General features: G+C 45.2%; 1 protein-coding gene across 1 annotated transcript; it reads left to right on the top strand.

Annotated features, from left to right (window-relative positions):
- The first annotated feature begins 830 nt into the window (after nucleotides 1-830).
- On the top strand, nucleotides 831-15,804 carry SRP68 (signal recognition particle 68). The gene is made up of 16 exons (XM_032199783.1): nucleotides 831-951; nucleotides 3,112-3,178; nucleotides 3,788-3,901; nucleotides 4,879-5,074; nucleotides 5,853-5,935; nucleotides 6,178-6,287; nucleotides 6,653-6,735; nucleotides 6,972-7,112; nucleotides 10,473-10,571; nucleotides 10,886-10,950; nucleotides 11,244-11,403; nucleotides 12,107-12,201; nucleotides 12,449-12,578; nucleotides 13,006-13,081; nucleotides 13,920-13,972; nucleotides 14,433-15,804. Exons 1-16 carry the CDS (start codon nucleotides 831-833, stop codon nucleotides 14,658-14,660), a joined length of 1,821 nt encoding a protein of 606 aa, XP_032055674.1. The 3' UTR covers nucleotides 14,661-15,804.
- Nucleotides 15,805-16,140: the final 336 nt, after the last annotated feature.

The raw sequence follows: 16,140 nt of genomic DNA, 5'->3' as shown, positions 1-16,140 counted from the left end.
TCCCTCAAGTGCCACCCAGACCACGATGTTCAAAGGTGGCTGAGGACCTCGAACATGTCCCCAGGCTGTGGTAAGGGAAGGAGAGGCTGCCCTGGATTGATGCAGTGCAGGTTTGAGTGGAAGAGTCCCCAGAAAGGAGACACAGAGGATGGCACTGCCCCATGGGGCTGGTCCCGCAGGAGCCCTACAAGCATGTGGGGGGCTTTAGGGGCTGTGAGAATGCCCTGGGTGTCCAGGGCTATGGCCAGGCTGGTAGCTACAGCCCTGTCCGTGGTCCTTCCTTGGGATGTTCTGGTTAATGAAGGGCATTGATGGTTAATGAGGGGCATTAGTGAAGGAACTATCGCAGCCAGCTGCTCCCTGGCCCTTGACCCTTTGGTTTGGTTGCCGGGCTGGTGGAGCCAGACACCTCGGGGCAGCTCCTCGGGACCCCAAACCACCCTCAGCAGGACAGGGCTCCCTGAAGCTCCGGGGGCAGGGCAGGGCAGGGCCCCCTTTTCTCAAGCTACCACCACGGGGGGAGCCTCAGGAGGGCAGCCAAGGGATCTGAGGGGGGACATGGGGTGGGCGCTGAGGCAGAGGCACCGTGGCCACGCCGATAACAACGATGGCAGCCCAGCGTGTGGGGCAGCGCCTGAGGAGCCCGGACTTGTAAACTGGGTGCTCACAGCGGCGTTTACACAACCCTAGGAGCTCCAACCCTTGCTTGGGGTCGCCCTAAACCCCTTAAATCCTCCCTCACCCCAAACCCGCCTCAGCGCGCCCCCCCTCTCCCCGGCCCCCTCCTCCCGGCCCATGATGCCGCGCGGCGGCGGCGGCCCGCGCACAAGATGGCGGCGGAGCGGCAGGGCGGCCGCGGCGGGGCGGGAGGCGGCGCTGAGGAGAACAAGGAGAACGAGAGGCCGCCGGGGGGCCGGGCCGGCAGCCTCGGGGACAGCTTGGGGCTGGAGAGCATCCTGTGGGGAGAAGAAAGGGGATGGGGGTGACGGGGGGGAGGACGGGGGATGGGGGACGTGGCAGGCCCGGCCCCGTGAGGTGGAGGTTTTGGAGGGCGGGGGGGGGGTGAGGGGAGGCCTGAGGGGAGCTCTGAGGGGAAGGGAGGGGAAGGGAGGGCTGCGAGGAGCTGGAGGGGAGGAAGGGGTGAAGGGGATGGTGAGGAAGGGGTGAAGGGAACGGGAGGGAGAGGCTGGAAGGGAGGAGAGGCTGAGGGGAGCCGGGGGGAAAGGCTGGGGGAGCTGGGGGGGAGGCTGAGGGGAGCTGGGGGGAAGGAGGGAAGGGAGCTGGAAAGGAGGAAGGAGCAGAGAGAAGGGGTTGCTGTGCAGCTGGGGCTGGCCCCGAAGCCCCCCCACCGGCCCTGGCAGGGTTTGGTGAGAGGAAGAGGGGCAGAAAGCTTCGCCTTCCTGAGCCTTGTCCTGTGCTCCAGCTGTGGCTCTGTGCCTGCCTTTGCAGCCTCTTCCCAGCCACGTGGCAGCCGGCGAGGTAGAAGTCTGTGTGCTTTGGGAGGAGGCAGGCGGTAGGCTTTGGGGGTAACGTTAATCATTGAAGTGGGTGATAGTGGGTAAAATAAGTCTGGCAGGTGTGCTGGATGGCAGACTGGCTTCTCCAGATTTAGCGCTTCCGAAGGCTGATGTGGCACATCAGGCTCTGGGCTTCCACGTGAGGCTGCACAGCTGTGCTAGGGCAGGGTTTTACCTGCTGGGGGAGAGGTTTCGCTTTGCATCCAAGCGAAACAAGGCTGCAGTTTGGAGCTTAGCATGTGGCAGGTGTCGCGAGGTTAGGAACTGGAGTAAGTGGCAGCTCTGGTAACTGCCCTGGTAGTGTTAGGAGTGATACCGAAGACAGCAAAAATGTGAATAAAATAGGGATATGACTTCAGCAAGTAACTGCACAGGCTGAAAATAACAAGGTAGGCAGCAGAGATGAGGAGTGTGTGCCCTGAGCCACGTTTAGGCATTACAGTTTGCCTTGTTTCACTAACGCAGCCTAATTAATGTAATAGTTATTGGTGTAGGTTCTTGATGCTTAAATTAAGGAGACTTTCTTTCAGGTGTAATTACAAGAAAACAGAGAGGCCTGCTCTTTAAACTGGAGAAGTTTGGTGGCCTCTTATTCTACAGCTGCACCAACAGTATTAGTTTGATGGGCTCATTGTACAGTCTGGTGTGGGTTGCTACTTTTGTTTGAAAGGCTTATTGATAACGCTTAAAAGAGAATGTCTTTGGTGTACATAAGTACTGCACGGAGATTTCTTGCTTATGATAGTGCTCGTCTTTCCCAAAATGAAAACTTTGCCATGTAAACTCAATGAATAACACTTGCAAAATTTAGTAGAATACAGTGTGATTGTGTGTGGTAGGGCAGGCGGGTGAAGTACAAGATGCACAGAAATCAGTAAATGTACTAAAAATTTCACAGATTTGATGGAAGCCACGAAATAAATGTTGCTGTAGGAGATCACAGGCCAGCGCTTTCTGTCATGGAGCATCTGTTACGGTTACGTGCAGCCAAATTAGAAGCATGCTGGAAAACTTGAGTAGAAAATAACCCTCCTGAGTACTTCAGATAAGCTCGTTTTCATGAGATCCTAGTATCAGGAAGCGGTTTGTCCGTGGAAGGCAGTGTGAGGAAGGCAGCAGGGATTCTGCTCGGCGTAGTATGGCACTTGCCTCCTCTTCTGAGAGCTGGGACGTGTACGGGCAGGAGGGCTGCTCGCTGCGCTCCGGTTGTGTCAGCGGAACTGTGTCACAGCGCTGGCTGTGGGGGTGGTGCTGATTTTAGCCCAGATACTTCTGCCGGTACGGCTTTTTATTCAGAAATGAGCTCTGCTGGCATTAGGGCTCACTGGCTAAGAGAGGGGATGCTTGTGGTATGCCGTAGTCTTGTCTTTGACAGTCACAAAAGCTCTGAAATAAGCTATGGAGGTAGGATTTCTTTTAACCCCATCAGTTCTTCCATCTGTGGGTCTTTAGGAGGCTTTTGGGCACCCCTCACCAATGTCTCTTCAAGGAGTACTCGCTTAATGGGACCTGTAGAGTTCCCTTTGTTATTTTGGGGTAGGGTGATGAGCTGACAACACGCTGTACTGCCAGTCTGCCTTAACACAAATCCCAGTCCTTCAGATCGTGAAGGAATCGCAGCAGCAGCACGGTTTGCGTCATGGAGACTTCCAGAGGTACAGGTCAGTAAGCTGCAGGGATGGCGTGGGGTTGGTCTCACACAGCTCGTGCCACTCGGCTTACCTGATTAATTAGCACAAGCACATTTAAAACGTAAACCCACTGTAGTAGTAGTCATCAAAAATGATCTGCCAGGTAAATACCCCTTCACGGTTTGCTTCGTGTGAAATGATGTGCATGATTTTTTCCTCATTAAATGTAATGTGCTGTGACTGTTCCATTGAGGAGGACACAAACTGCCTCTTCTTTTTCTGTTGCCCCTTAAGAGCTTGTTAACACCTCACTGATGAGCACTGTGCTCTTCCAAAACTGAATTTTCAAGGAATGTACATAAAGCAATCAATAAGGAGAGCATTGTTCTGATTTTTCAAGATCAAGAATTACTGTGTGTCTTCTTCCCTCCCTTTTATTCTGTTTGTTAACCACTGGCTTACAGGTAATTTCTGAAAAACCTCTCGCTGCACGTCATACAGGGAGCTCTTAGCTGTAGAAACATTGCCTGTCACAGCCCTGAGTGATGCTTTTTTTTCTTCCTGATTGGAGAGATCAGCAAACAGAAACAAAGCTGTCCTGTGGCCAAACTGACCATCTTTTCCTTTTCTTTTCCATAGGGGTTATTGCTCCCGTAGGCTACGGCGGCTCCGAAAAACTCTCAACTTCAAGATGGGAAACAGGCACAAGTTCACTGGGAAGAAGGTGACTGAAGAGATTCTCTCAGACAACAGGTACGGAATGGAACAGGATGGAATTGGGCGTGCTGTGCATTAGGGAGTAGCTGTTCTCATTTCAGGAATTTATTTTCGTGTGGGTGAGGTAGAAAATTGTTCTGTGCAGTATCTGCAGACGTTGCTCTTCAGAAATGTGCGTTGTTGATGTTAATAAAAGATCAAAGTTCAGGCTGCTGTGCAGGGAGCAGAAACGCTGCTCAGATACTGCTTTATCTTGTGAATAAAGGGGAGAAGAAAAGAAGGAGCAGCGACAGCCAGTTCCTGTTCTCCCTTGTAGTCGTTGAAATGGGTTGGTTCCTTTCATAATCAGTAAAGATTATTTAGGTCTTAAAGAGGAAGCACTTATTCAGAAGTGTTGCAAGGTGGCCACGTGCGTGTGCTGTAGCCAGCAAGGATGTGATTGGAGATGGAATCTCTTCCCTCTGAACAAAAACATTGGCTTGCCAGTTTTACATAGACCTCCAAAATCTGGCAGAATACTTGGCTGATGTGTGCAGAATAGCCAGGGTCTTGGGCTCATTTCCTAGCATTTAGAAACATTTAAATTGTCTGCTGTCTTTTTTTTTTTTCTCATAGGGGAAAGAAAACAAGATGCTGTCTTCACCTGTGTTAAGAAGCCAGATGCATTACAGCATCAATTGTGGGGAGCGTAGATGTGTTTACCCACATCGAACCAGTTTGAAAAGCAACTTAAAATCAGAGAGACTTTTTTTTAATAGCTTTTTTGGTGCTATAGCATTATTACCAAATTCTCTTCCTTATTTGAGTAATTGCGCTTTGATAAAGTGAAATAAAATGTAAGACTTAAGAGTAGCACAACTTCACGTTCTCTCAAAGTTAAGAAATAAAAGCATATACCTCTTAGTAACCAAGCAGAAGTTTCATCACCAAACTTTGCAGATTGCTCGACCAAGAACTGTTAGCACTTGCTTGAGCCACCACCACTTTGTCACTAATCTTCCTCTGCCCCGCAGGTATTTGCTGCTGATACTGATGGATGCGGAGAGAGCCTGGAGTTACGCCATGCAGCTCAAGCAGGAGGCGAACACGGAGCCTCGCAAACGGTTTCACTTGCTGTCCCGCCTGCGCAAGGCCGTGAAGCACGCCGAGGAGCTGGAGAGGCTGTGTGAAAGTAACCGAGTAGATGCCAAAACAAAGCTGGAGGCCCAGGTAACCTCTGATACTTCAGTCTTGCTTTACAGCAAAAGCTGAAGAAAACTTTAGGGTTTTAGGTGAAGGGATTATTCTGATCTAGCACTAGATGATCAAAACTTGCTTCTTTTTGAATTGGCTAATGGCTCTCTATCTAGCTTGGATTCGCTGTTAATGCAGCTGCTAGGATTGCAAAAGTAATTGACACCAGCCAATTTGAGGATCAAGTTGTGTAAGTGTATCAAGTGTATCTTTAATTTAAAAAGCAGTACGTTTAACAGAAGTAAAAAGAATTGGGAAGAAGTAAGATGATGCAACACAGCCTAAGAAACTGTACTTACCTTTAGAGTTGTTTAATATACTGAAGTAGCCATCTAGAACACAAGTCTTGTGGCTCTGGTTCCCGGAACACAGAAAGCAACTGTGTTGTGACACCACCAGACTGTGAATAAGGGCTGCAATGGTACTCGGCTAAAATTGTCATTTTGTGGTTTAGCGTTGGGAAAAAAAATGTCTTGTGACATGAGTGGGCCGTTTCGACTGCATGACAAGCAAGAACTGTGTTTGCTTCCACATCCTTAGAAATGTAGAAATGTTGGTTTAAAAAAAAAAGGAAAAGGTTTCTTAGGTAGTAACGTGTAATCCAAATGGATTGTTTTCTGTGGGAGGACCAAACAAGAAGGGCAAGGCATAACCACTTATTCTAGACGTCACAGCAGCCTTCGTGCCAAAAGTTGTACAAACTGGGCTGTCAGTCTCGGGAAAATTAGCTTGATTATCCCTGTGTTGTCTGCAGGCCTACATGGCTTACCTCACGGGAATGCTTCGTTTTGAACACCAGGAGTGGAAGGCGGCAATGGAAGCTTTCAACAAATGCAAGTGAGTTTTCTCACTTCTCCGAGTTTCCTCACTTCTCCTCACTTCTCACTTTGCTTCGTTTAGTAAATGGTTTGGAGATCAGTCTACTAGGTGTATGTGTGCACAACAGCTGTGAGTTGTTTAGCTAACTGCACTTAACTGAGAGGTACTGCTGAAGAAGTAGCATTCTCCAGATTATGGGCATAAACTCTTTAAAATAGCATCTCACAAAATACAGTGTTTATATATTTTCTTTCCTGTAGGACCATATACGAGAAACTGGCCAACGCTTTCACAGAAGAGCAAGCTGTGCTGTATAATCAGCGCGTGGAAGAGATTTCTCCCAACATTCGTTACTGTGCCTATAATATTGGTAAGGAAAGGGGGGTGTGTAATGGCCAGCAAAAAGCAAGGCTTGCTCCTGAGAAATAAATGTTGACTCAGTGTTTAAATACTGATCTAAGTGACACAGGAGAGAGTCCTTGATGTTGTGGGTAAATACTGTGTTCTGTGTCAGTTTAGCTGTGGAGAAATAGATTAATTTTGTAACACCGCATTTTTTTTGTATAAAAAGACAAAATAATTGATTGCAGTTGTGTGTGAAGTCAGAATGAAATTGTATATTTATCCTCTTCACCAACAAATGTCCACTATAAAATCTGTTGAATTTATAGTTTTCCTGTATTGAAGTGATTTCTGAATTCAGATGGAAATAGATTGATTTGTTAATTCCCTCAGGTGACCAATCTGCTATGAATGAGTTGATGCAGATGAGACTGAGGTCTGGTGGCACTGAAGGTCTTCTTGCAGAAAAACTGGAGGTAACTTACCGAATGTTTTGACTTAAAGCATGCAAATATCACATTTTGAGCATAAATCTTGCTGTAGTACACCATTTCAGAAGCAGTGTGTATGAGAAGAGCTTAATTTGAGCCCAAGCTCTATAGGAAGCCACACATTTAAAGAAAGGAAATAAAGAAGACAAATCTTTGATTTCAAAGTAATCAGTTGTGGATTCTTTAAGGTTGGGATTGTAACTTCAGTCCATTTTTCACAGGCACTGATTACCCAAACTCGAGCAAAACAGGCAGCCACGATGAGTGAGGTGGAGTGGAGAGGAAGAACTGTGCCAGTGAAGATTGATAAAGTGAGGATCTTCTTGCTGGGGCTGGCCGACAACGAGGCTGCTATTGTTCAGGTAACTCAGAAGCCATCTCCAATGTCTGTTTTAATTGTCCTCTTTATTCCAGTGTGCAAGTTAAAGTTTGGTGCCTGGGCTAAAAGCTTTTAAATCCCTTCTCAAACTTGTGGTCAGAAAGCTAAAATTAAAAATGGGAGTGTTGTAACGCAAAGCTTCAGTGGCAGCCGGGGCTAGCTCGTGTGGTGTCCTTGGTGGTGGTTTGGGAGAGCAGTTCTACGAAGCCAGCGAGTGTTACTGCTCTTCTGAATGCTTCATCCTGCCTGGAAGTGTTGTCCTTCAGTAGCAGAGCGATAGCCGTTACTGTTTGTAAATCACTTGGAAGTGAAGGTTACAGTTTAAAGAGTAACTACTTCTGAATTACTGTTCTACATTATCTTGATGAAATGCTCAAACTTAAGAGCAACCAGAAGAAAAAAACCTGTAAGGATCACTCTTTTTCAGCAATGAAAAGCAGTTTTGCCAAGTGAAGCAGCTGCTCTGAGGCTTAGAATGTTTTCTTGTTGACACATGCAAATCTTCAAAAGTAAGAAAATGATAAATGTCAGGAGGTAAACTCAAATGTACTGGTTCTGAAACACCTCCAGTGGCACACGCTGTGCATGCCTTTAGTGTTGCAGCCAAGAGTTCCCTTCGGGGATTTTTCCTTGCATACAGTGTCCAGGTGCTGTATTCTTCTGAATTCTGCATACAGCGTCCTTTAAAAGGTAGTAAAAGGATCTTTAGAAACGATTGTTGCCGCTAAATATGGGCTTTTTGCATCAACAAAGAACTGTTTAGCACTAGGAGAAAAATGAGGATAAATACCTTTTTAAGTGATAAAATGAAAATTCTACAAAGGTGTAAGGCAAGTGGGCAAAAGTATTAAGTTAGTATTAAGACAGTATTAAGAAGACAGCCTAATAGGGTAAATGAGGTATGGCTGGGTAGGAAACATTAGTGTTAACTACTCTTAGCAGAATAGTATGAACAGCATGTTGCTGAGTTTTTATTTCATTTTTGTTTTGTTTTGTTCGTTTTTGGTTTTAGAAGGTAGTACATTGATACGGCCAGCAGGTGGAAGTGCAGTTCAGAGTTGAGTGTTCCCTCGTTCACTTTCTATCCTGCAAGGGTAGCAGATGGAGCTCTTCAGTTAAGTTACCCAATTAGTTCCCTAAAGCAGGGGCAGAACAGTGATCTGAAATGTCAAATCTTGCTTTGTGCTCCTTGGAACCTCTGACTAAACAGGAGCTGTGTGGTACCAGATCACAGCTAGTGGTGGTGAGAGCTGAGCACGCAGCAGCAGTGTTTACCCTCCTGGGGGGCTGAAACTTGGCTTTTTGCGAGCAGCTTTGCAGTTGGTGTCAGCTGTGATGGGCAGTCCAGCTTCAGCCTAAACACGTTGTGGTGATCCCTGGGATCTTTGGCACCTTTCAACTCGGTGAAGACTAGCAGAAACACTAACGTAACAGCAGTGGCCAGGATTTGGTTAGAAACAAACACAAATGTGTGTTCTGAGTAAAGATAGAAATTCTCAGTACACTGCCTTGTTGCCTGCAATGTCTTAATGGTAACTGGAGAAACAAAACAAATAAGCCAAACTGAAATACGAATCCACGCTTTTGAAATATTTATGCCATCCCTTTTGTAGACTTGAATGCATTTCTTCAAGGGCTGCAGGACAAAGCAATAAAAGCGTGCTCCTAACTGCTGTTGCCTCAAGGATGCTGTGATCATCTTTAGTAACTAGGATTGTAGCAAGAATGGCTGGTAATAATTCAGAAATGATATATGAAGTTTTAAAATAAAGAAAAAATAGACATGAGCACTCCCAGACTTTCAAAACTGCGTTCTGTTGGACTGGTTCCCCTGATTCCTTTACTGTGCTGTTCTGTCAGAGCGCTTTAATCCCAAGCCACAGCACTGCCTCTCAGTTTTATGGCCTGGTATCTCACAAATCAGAACATAGGAGTATGTACACGCTCACGATCTGTTTAACCTTAGCTTCGAAAGGAAAGCCTTTGTTTCATTGCGTGGCCCAGCCCTTTCCCTGTTTGTGCTTGACTGATGATTTAGCTCCGTCTGTTTTCATTTTTGTGCGCGCAGTGAAATGGCCGTGCTCCGCAGGGTGAGGTTGAGAATGCTGCCAGACTTGTCTCTGGTTTTTCTCAGTAGTTAGTCCCACCTTAAAAATTCTTGCCGCAGAAGAAGAAAAAAAAAAAAAAGGAATCAAAAAAACACACGCCTTCATCTTAGGTCAAGATACCTGAGGCTTTGTGGGGGAGTAGACATAACATTCCTTCGTGGGTTTGCAAACCTGAAAAGAGGAAAGGCTTTGAATTGGTAGAGCTCAGCAGCTTTTCACAGAAGTTGTAGCTCCTAAAAGAGGAGGCTGTAGAGCTCTGCTGAAGGTAATAAAAGCAATTATGTTTTAGACTATTTCTTGTTTATTTGGAAAAAATTCAAGTTAAAAAAAAAAAATTCAGCAAATGTTCATCTTAGGCTGTTATGTGGCATGGAATTGATATACCAGTGCTGACGTGCTTTGCTTTTACCAGATTAACCTCTCCTTTGATTGTTAAGGTTGGGATTTAGTTTCTGGGCAGTTTGCTCATACTGAATCAGTAAGAGTGATTTTGGGTGTATTGTTTAATTGGGTACCTGGTATGCAAGTCCATTACGCGAAGATCAGGCTTCAACTTGTTTTTGCTTTCCAAAGGTGTTTTACAATTTGGTTTTGGGGTGGAAAGACAAAAACTGCTTCACATTTTGACCAAACTTGTGGTGACAGCAGAAAGCTACTCAATTACTCCCGCTGCTGAGATACAGAATAATATTAAAAAAAAAATGCTTCAAACAAACTAATTATTGTCACCGAGAGCATTGCTGGAGTGGGAGTGTAGAAAAGATAGTCATCTACATGTGCTTACCACAAGAGAAAAGCTAAATCAGCATAACAAGAGCAGTCTGCATTGGTAGTTTGCCAGTTTGGTAATGCTCAGCTCTTCTTATGTTGCTGGGCATTTCCCACAGCGCAGTCCAGCCCCGGCGGTTCTCAGAGCAGTGCAGGCCCCATCCTGGACAGCAGGGGAGTTGCTGGGATGGCAGGAGCTGCAGGGATGAGGTGATCAGAGCTGCTTGTGCTGGTCCTCCAGTGCTGTAAAATATTGACCACATTCCCTGCACTTTTTTTTGGTCCCAATTTCTGTCAGTTTGCCCCCTGAACTATTTTGCAGACAGGTACAGATCAGAGTTCTAGCTACTCACAGATGCTCAAGTCATAATTTGGGAGAAACTTGGTGTAATCTCCTTGGACTCTTGCATTATGGGATACAAAATCTAAAATGTCTAACAGAAGTCTAAATTTTGCTTTGCTCTTAGGCAGAAAATGAGGAGACAAAGGAACGTTTGTTTGAATCTCTACTCAGTGAGTGTAGAGACGCCATTCAAGCTGTTCGGGAAGATCTGAAACCAGACCAGGTAAGCACCAAACATCAGTATTTCCACAAGGTAGTGTTTTTTTGGGGGACTTTCTGATACTGTCTAACTTGCTGAATGGCAAAAGTGACTTTTTGGATTTCTTTGATGAAATGCTGCAAACTAGTTTACCACCTTTGATTTGATTCTCTTCAGAGTTGGTGAGGGTGAACAATAGTGTAGAAGCCCTCATTCATTGCCCAAAAGTTTATTATAACTTCCCTGATTTACCTAAACTGTGAGTTGTTTCTGGTGTTTTCTTCTGCCAGAAGCCTCTTTAAGTGAATCATGGAGTATTTTGTCCCCATTTTCCACAGAAGCAGCGGGAACACTCTCTGGAAGGTGATTCCGGGAAGGTGTCCAACATCCAGTACTTACACAGGTAATAGGCAAACATTGCGGCCTCTGCTAGTGTGAAGAAGTCATGCTCTTATGTCAAGGCTTTTTTTGTCTCGGAGCTCTCAGATCTCAAAGGGTGACTGTATGGATAAGGGGCTGATTCATGTGGCTTTCAAAGTACTTTACTTAAGACTTTCATGTTGACCTCTCAGTTTTTTTTTTTTTTTCCCCTGCTGGTAATAGCTTGGACTTGGGGGAGGACTTGTTGCTTTTTCTCTCCGGAACTGAGTAATGTCTGAGTCGTTCTGACAGTCTGCTAATGGTGTATCTTTTCAGTTATTTGACTTACATCAAGTTGTCGACAGCCATCAAGCGCAACGAGAGCATGGCGAAGTCTCTGCAGAAGGCACTGCTGCAGCAGCAGCGATCAGAAGAGGATGGCAAGCGCACCGCGCGGCCTCAGGACCTGATCCGTCTGTATGATATCATTTTGCAGGTAATGCTAGGGAAAGCGGATCTAATTCATTTTACTGACTGGTGAACATTGTTAGAAAGAAAAAAACACAACACTGTATAAAATGGAGAAGTGCAAATGAACTGCCCATGAAATCTGAAGAGCAGCTTGGTACATCCAGTAACCTTGTTGGAGATGTTCAGCATTTGCATGGAATATGAAAAAAACACTGCCTTTAGTTGTGAGCAGAAAACGCTGCTAGAACAGGTTTGCTTGTTTTTACACTCCAATGCAATTTTCCAGTAGTTTTTCAGACTATTTTATACAGCACCCGAGCAGCTGCCTTACTTTCTGCTGGCTAGAGAAAGTAGCAGCTGAAAAAACACCCTGTACTTGTGCTTCATAAGCAGTTTCTCAATTTCTCACATAAATTTTCAATTAACTGTGGGAGCCTGTGGCTGGAGCAGTTATGAATGGGAAAAGTAATGTCTTACGAAAGCATTACTCCCTGTGAAATTTGAGGAGTCTTTGCCCTAATTCCTGTTTGTGTCAGGAAATCTGTCCTGAGGGTGAACTTGCACAAGTTTCAGTGACTGTCCTTCACAAGGTTAGCGCATACTGATAATTAGAAAACTGGGAGCTATTTCCAAGGGAGTGTAGTGTTACCTATTAGAAGGGGCAGCTTTTTGGATTCCAGAGGAAAATAGCACTTGCCTGAATTTGTTACTCTGACTCTTTTGCGCAGAACCTTGTGGAGCTGACGCAGCTTCCTGGCCTAGAAGAGGACAAGAACTTCCAAAAAGAGATTGGATTGAAGACGCTTGTGTACAAAGCTTACAGGTGACTGAGAAACAGCCAGATGTTCTTTAGCAGGCTTTGCATCTTTAAGGGTTATTGTCCCAAAGCTCTGAGCACTGTACTGGAGTTTGACACAGTTTCCTCTGCCCTTTTGTAGAGTGCAGAGCGGATGCTAAGAGGAATTTGGTCAGACCTTCTTAATAATATCTCCTGTTATTAGTGATTTGAGCTGTAAAAGCCATGGATTACAAATATGGCCATATCAGGGATCCCCTGTTTACTGTTGCAGGTGTTTCTTCATTGCGCAGTCCTATGTCCTGGTAAAGAAGTGGAGTGAAGCTCTTGTTTTGTATGAAAGAGTGCTGAAATATGCTGGTGAAGTTCAGTCGGGAGCTGGAGCTTTTACAAACAGCTTGAAGGTAGGAACCCAATCCTGTGTGCAGAGAGAGGCTGAAGTTAACTAAAAAGCTCTGGCCCAGTATTTATTGTCCATTAGACACCAGGCCATTAAAATTCAAGGCTGGTCTTGAAGCATTAAGAAAAATACTTCTTGACGTCTAGAGACTGTCTGATGATGTGGAAATGTTTCAGCTGGCTGCCTGCTTTGGAGGTGAGGTGGCCTTGCTGCAAGATCTCCATACCACTTTTCCTTGTTTTCTCACTTCTCTGTTTTCTGTCATACGACTACTTCAGTGCCTGAAGGACTGTGCTGTAGCTTGTCCTCTCCTGGGAAGGCTTCTCAGCACTAGGACTTAATTTTTAGTTCTTTGTCAGATTTTACTTTTGCTCTAACTCTTAAACTCTGCCATATTTCAGGCTCTCATACAATTTTCTTTAATGCCCTAGGAGTTGCCTGATGTTCAGGATCTGATCACTCAAGTCAATGCAGAGAAATACTCCTTGCAAGCAGCAGCTATATTAGGTGAGCTCTACAATTAAACCGGAGTTCTAACTTTTCTTAAGTAATGCACTGCAGCTATTTAATTTATTTCTGAATTTCCAGATGTTTTTCCACATCAACTCTGACTTATGGAGGCTCTTAAACTTTTTCTTCTCCGTTTTAGCTTTTTCTAGCTATGTGTAATGCAGCTAGGCAGCTATTGGCCAGATACTTGGCATCGTGCTCCCTGCCTGTAGTTGCAAAAATGTTTTCTAAGGACGTGCACCTATTTTGGGAACTTGCACAGAACATTTTTAGTGTTTAATTCTCCTCCTGCAAACAAGTTGAATTCAGTGTGTACCACTTCTTTGGTAATAGCACTAGCTCTTAGTGGCCTCACTCGTTTTATATTTGCCTACCTGAACCCCTGAAAAAGGGAAGAGAGGTGTTGTTCTGCTCGTTGGCGGTGCTGACCAGGTTAGGGGAGCTTTAGGGAACTGGTTGAGCTTTGTGATTTCTTGGGCTGCTGGTTTTGCTGTGCTTGCTGCTGGAAACCCAAGATATCTAATGGATTGCCTTGATGTTGTTTTAACAGACACCACTTGGGTCTTCTCATCATTTTTGTTCTTAACGTTTGTGCTGCTTTCAGCAGCTTCTCACAGCCCTGTGTTGGAGAAGCTCTCCATCACTGAAGAGCTGTAACTCAGTGTGTGTGATTCTCTTTGGCTAGAAAGCGAGCTGCTTCTACTGAAAATATTCTTACAAATCCAAGAAACGTGCTTTCGTAGCTCAGCTTAGGGGGTAGCTGATTCCTGAGACACTTGTGGCATACACCAAGATCTAGTCTGTTTTTCTTACCACTTTTTCTTTAATTTTGCAGATGCAAATGATAATCATGAGACTGAGTCTCCATCTCAGGTCAAGGATGGCAAGGTAAGAGCAAAGAGCTTGATTGTAGTGTAGAAGTGTTCTCAATGAATACTGCTTTTAACCTGTTACATGAGTGTCTCTTTCAACTTGAGAAATATCAGGTTAATTGGAATTTTTGTCATGACTAGTGTATTTGAGAGATTGTAGGAGGATTTATTCCTTCTGTGAGTCCTGAAAGTTGCTGGCAGGGCGGAGTTCCTTTGATAGGAACTAGGATGCTGTTTGCAGCTTCTAGTATGGCATTTATTTCTTTTTTAAGCTTTCTTCCTGCATTTGGGAAGATCTGTGGATCCTGCAGTAAAGCTTTGACAGGAGTTCAATCCATTTTCATGGGACAAAAATACCACACGTGGGATTTCCATCTTCTGTCAGCGCAGTTCTGCTAGTTCTTCTTTGCTTGTTTGGTTTGTCAGCTGTGTTTTGACGCGTGTATAACTCTTGTTTCTGCATGGGTCTCTTTCAGCCCCTCTCGGAACGGTTTGAGACTTTCTGTCTGGATCCTTCTCTTGTCAGCAAGCAAGTCAGCCTCGTGCACTTCCCGCCGGGCTTCCAGCCCATTCCATGCAAACCCTTGTTCTTTGACCTGGCCTTTAACCATGTCACTTTCCCACCTCTGGAAGACAAGGTGGAGCAAAAGGCCAAGAGTGGCCTCACGGGATATATCAAGGGCATCTTTGGATTCAAAAGTTAACCAGGACCCCTGTGAGGAACAGAGGTTTTATCCTGTATTGAAGGAAAAGCTCCAAGAGGTTCTAGGACATAAATATCTGCAACCGAAACCGACAGAGGGAGGTTTTACCATCTTCTTCCCTATTTTCTGTGTGTATGTCTGTGCACTTACATTCTCGCCCGGTGTATTAAAGACAAGCAATTTCTTCAGAAACACGTACTCTATAAATAGCTGAACATAATTTGGAGCACAGAGAAATTCCATTCCGCTTGGAGAAGTTTGGAGCGTGCTTTGTGACCAGTGGCCTCTTCGGGGCTGGTACACATTTACCTACCACGGACCAGGGCATAGACATAACTTGATTCCTCCCCTGCCCCATTATTTGACGCTAATTTGGTATTTTGTTTCAGAAATTTGGGTATGATGGGGAAACAGGCAAAATTAGATGCGGAACTGAAACAGCGAGGTGAGGGTGCCCACGCAAAGGGTATAAAACAATAGCCAGGGGGCTGCTCCTTGTCTTTCAGCTCCCAGTCCCTGCTGAGAAGCATACGTAGTCATGTAAAGAGAAGTCTCTTTATTTTTTAAAGAAACTGACATTCAGAAATGACAAAACGGAGCCTCTTTCCTTATCAATAAGGATGGCAAATCCCTTACCAAATGCTGATGGTTACCCCAGGCGTGTTGGAGTATAACCTGAGTTTGTACTCTGGGCTGATGGGATCCTTCTTCATCGATACGTGTTTTGGTAAATACGTAGCGCAGCATAGAACATAATCCTACAAGGCTTTTCCTGGGAAACTAGCTTCGTGGGTGGCTTCTTGATCTTCTGGGAAGTTGGGGCTGTCACTGTTGATTTTGTCTCTGATCTAAATCTTGTCTTAAAAAAAAAAAAGATAATTTTTTTTCTGGAGTTCATTGCTTTTTCCTCATCCTATCCTTTCCTATCCAGGTTAGTGAATAAACCTGACATGAGAAATAAGCAACAGGGCACCAGTAGAGATGTTTCCCTGTCGTGTCAGGCACATTTTTGTAAAGCACCCACGTGAGGTGGTGACAGGCACTTAAGAAAGGCAGGTAATTCCATAATCGTGTTCATGAAGGAGGGGAAATAAAAACAGCACATGGGCAGAACTGTTCCTAATAAAGCGTTTGGAAGTTTCCACTGCTTCGTACTCAGTCTGTTGCTGGAAGCTGACACAGAGTCCTGCCTGCCTTACCTCTTCTGCGCTGGTTGTCCTGACCCTGTGTTGCTTCTCCATTTTTAGGCATTGGAGTTAATGGGGTGGGAACAGGAACAGGTTTAAGTGATTCAACTGATGTGGGGATTTTCCATGCAAGGTGCATGTCGGGAGAATGGGGGGGAAGTAACGATTCGCATCATTTTAGGATGAATGTTTGCTGCTTTGTTCCAAGCTGATCTGATTTGGGAGTTCTCAAAGTACAAAGCAACTTTCAAGAGGAGCAGGAGGAACTTAGTGTTGAACTTTGGCAACATGGA

Source organism: Aythya fuligula, chromosome 18, assembly GCF_009819795.1.
Source record: "Aythya fuligula isolate bAytFul2 chromosome 18, bAytFul2.pri, whole genome shotgun sequence".
Taxonomy (NCBI): Eukaryota; Metazoa; Chordata; class Aves; order Anseriformes; family Anatidae; genus Aythya; species Aythya fuligula.
This window is presented reverse-complemented; position numbering and strand designations above follow the sequence as displayed.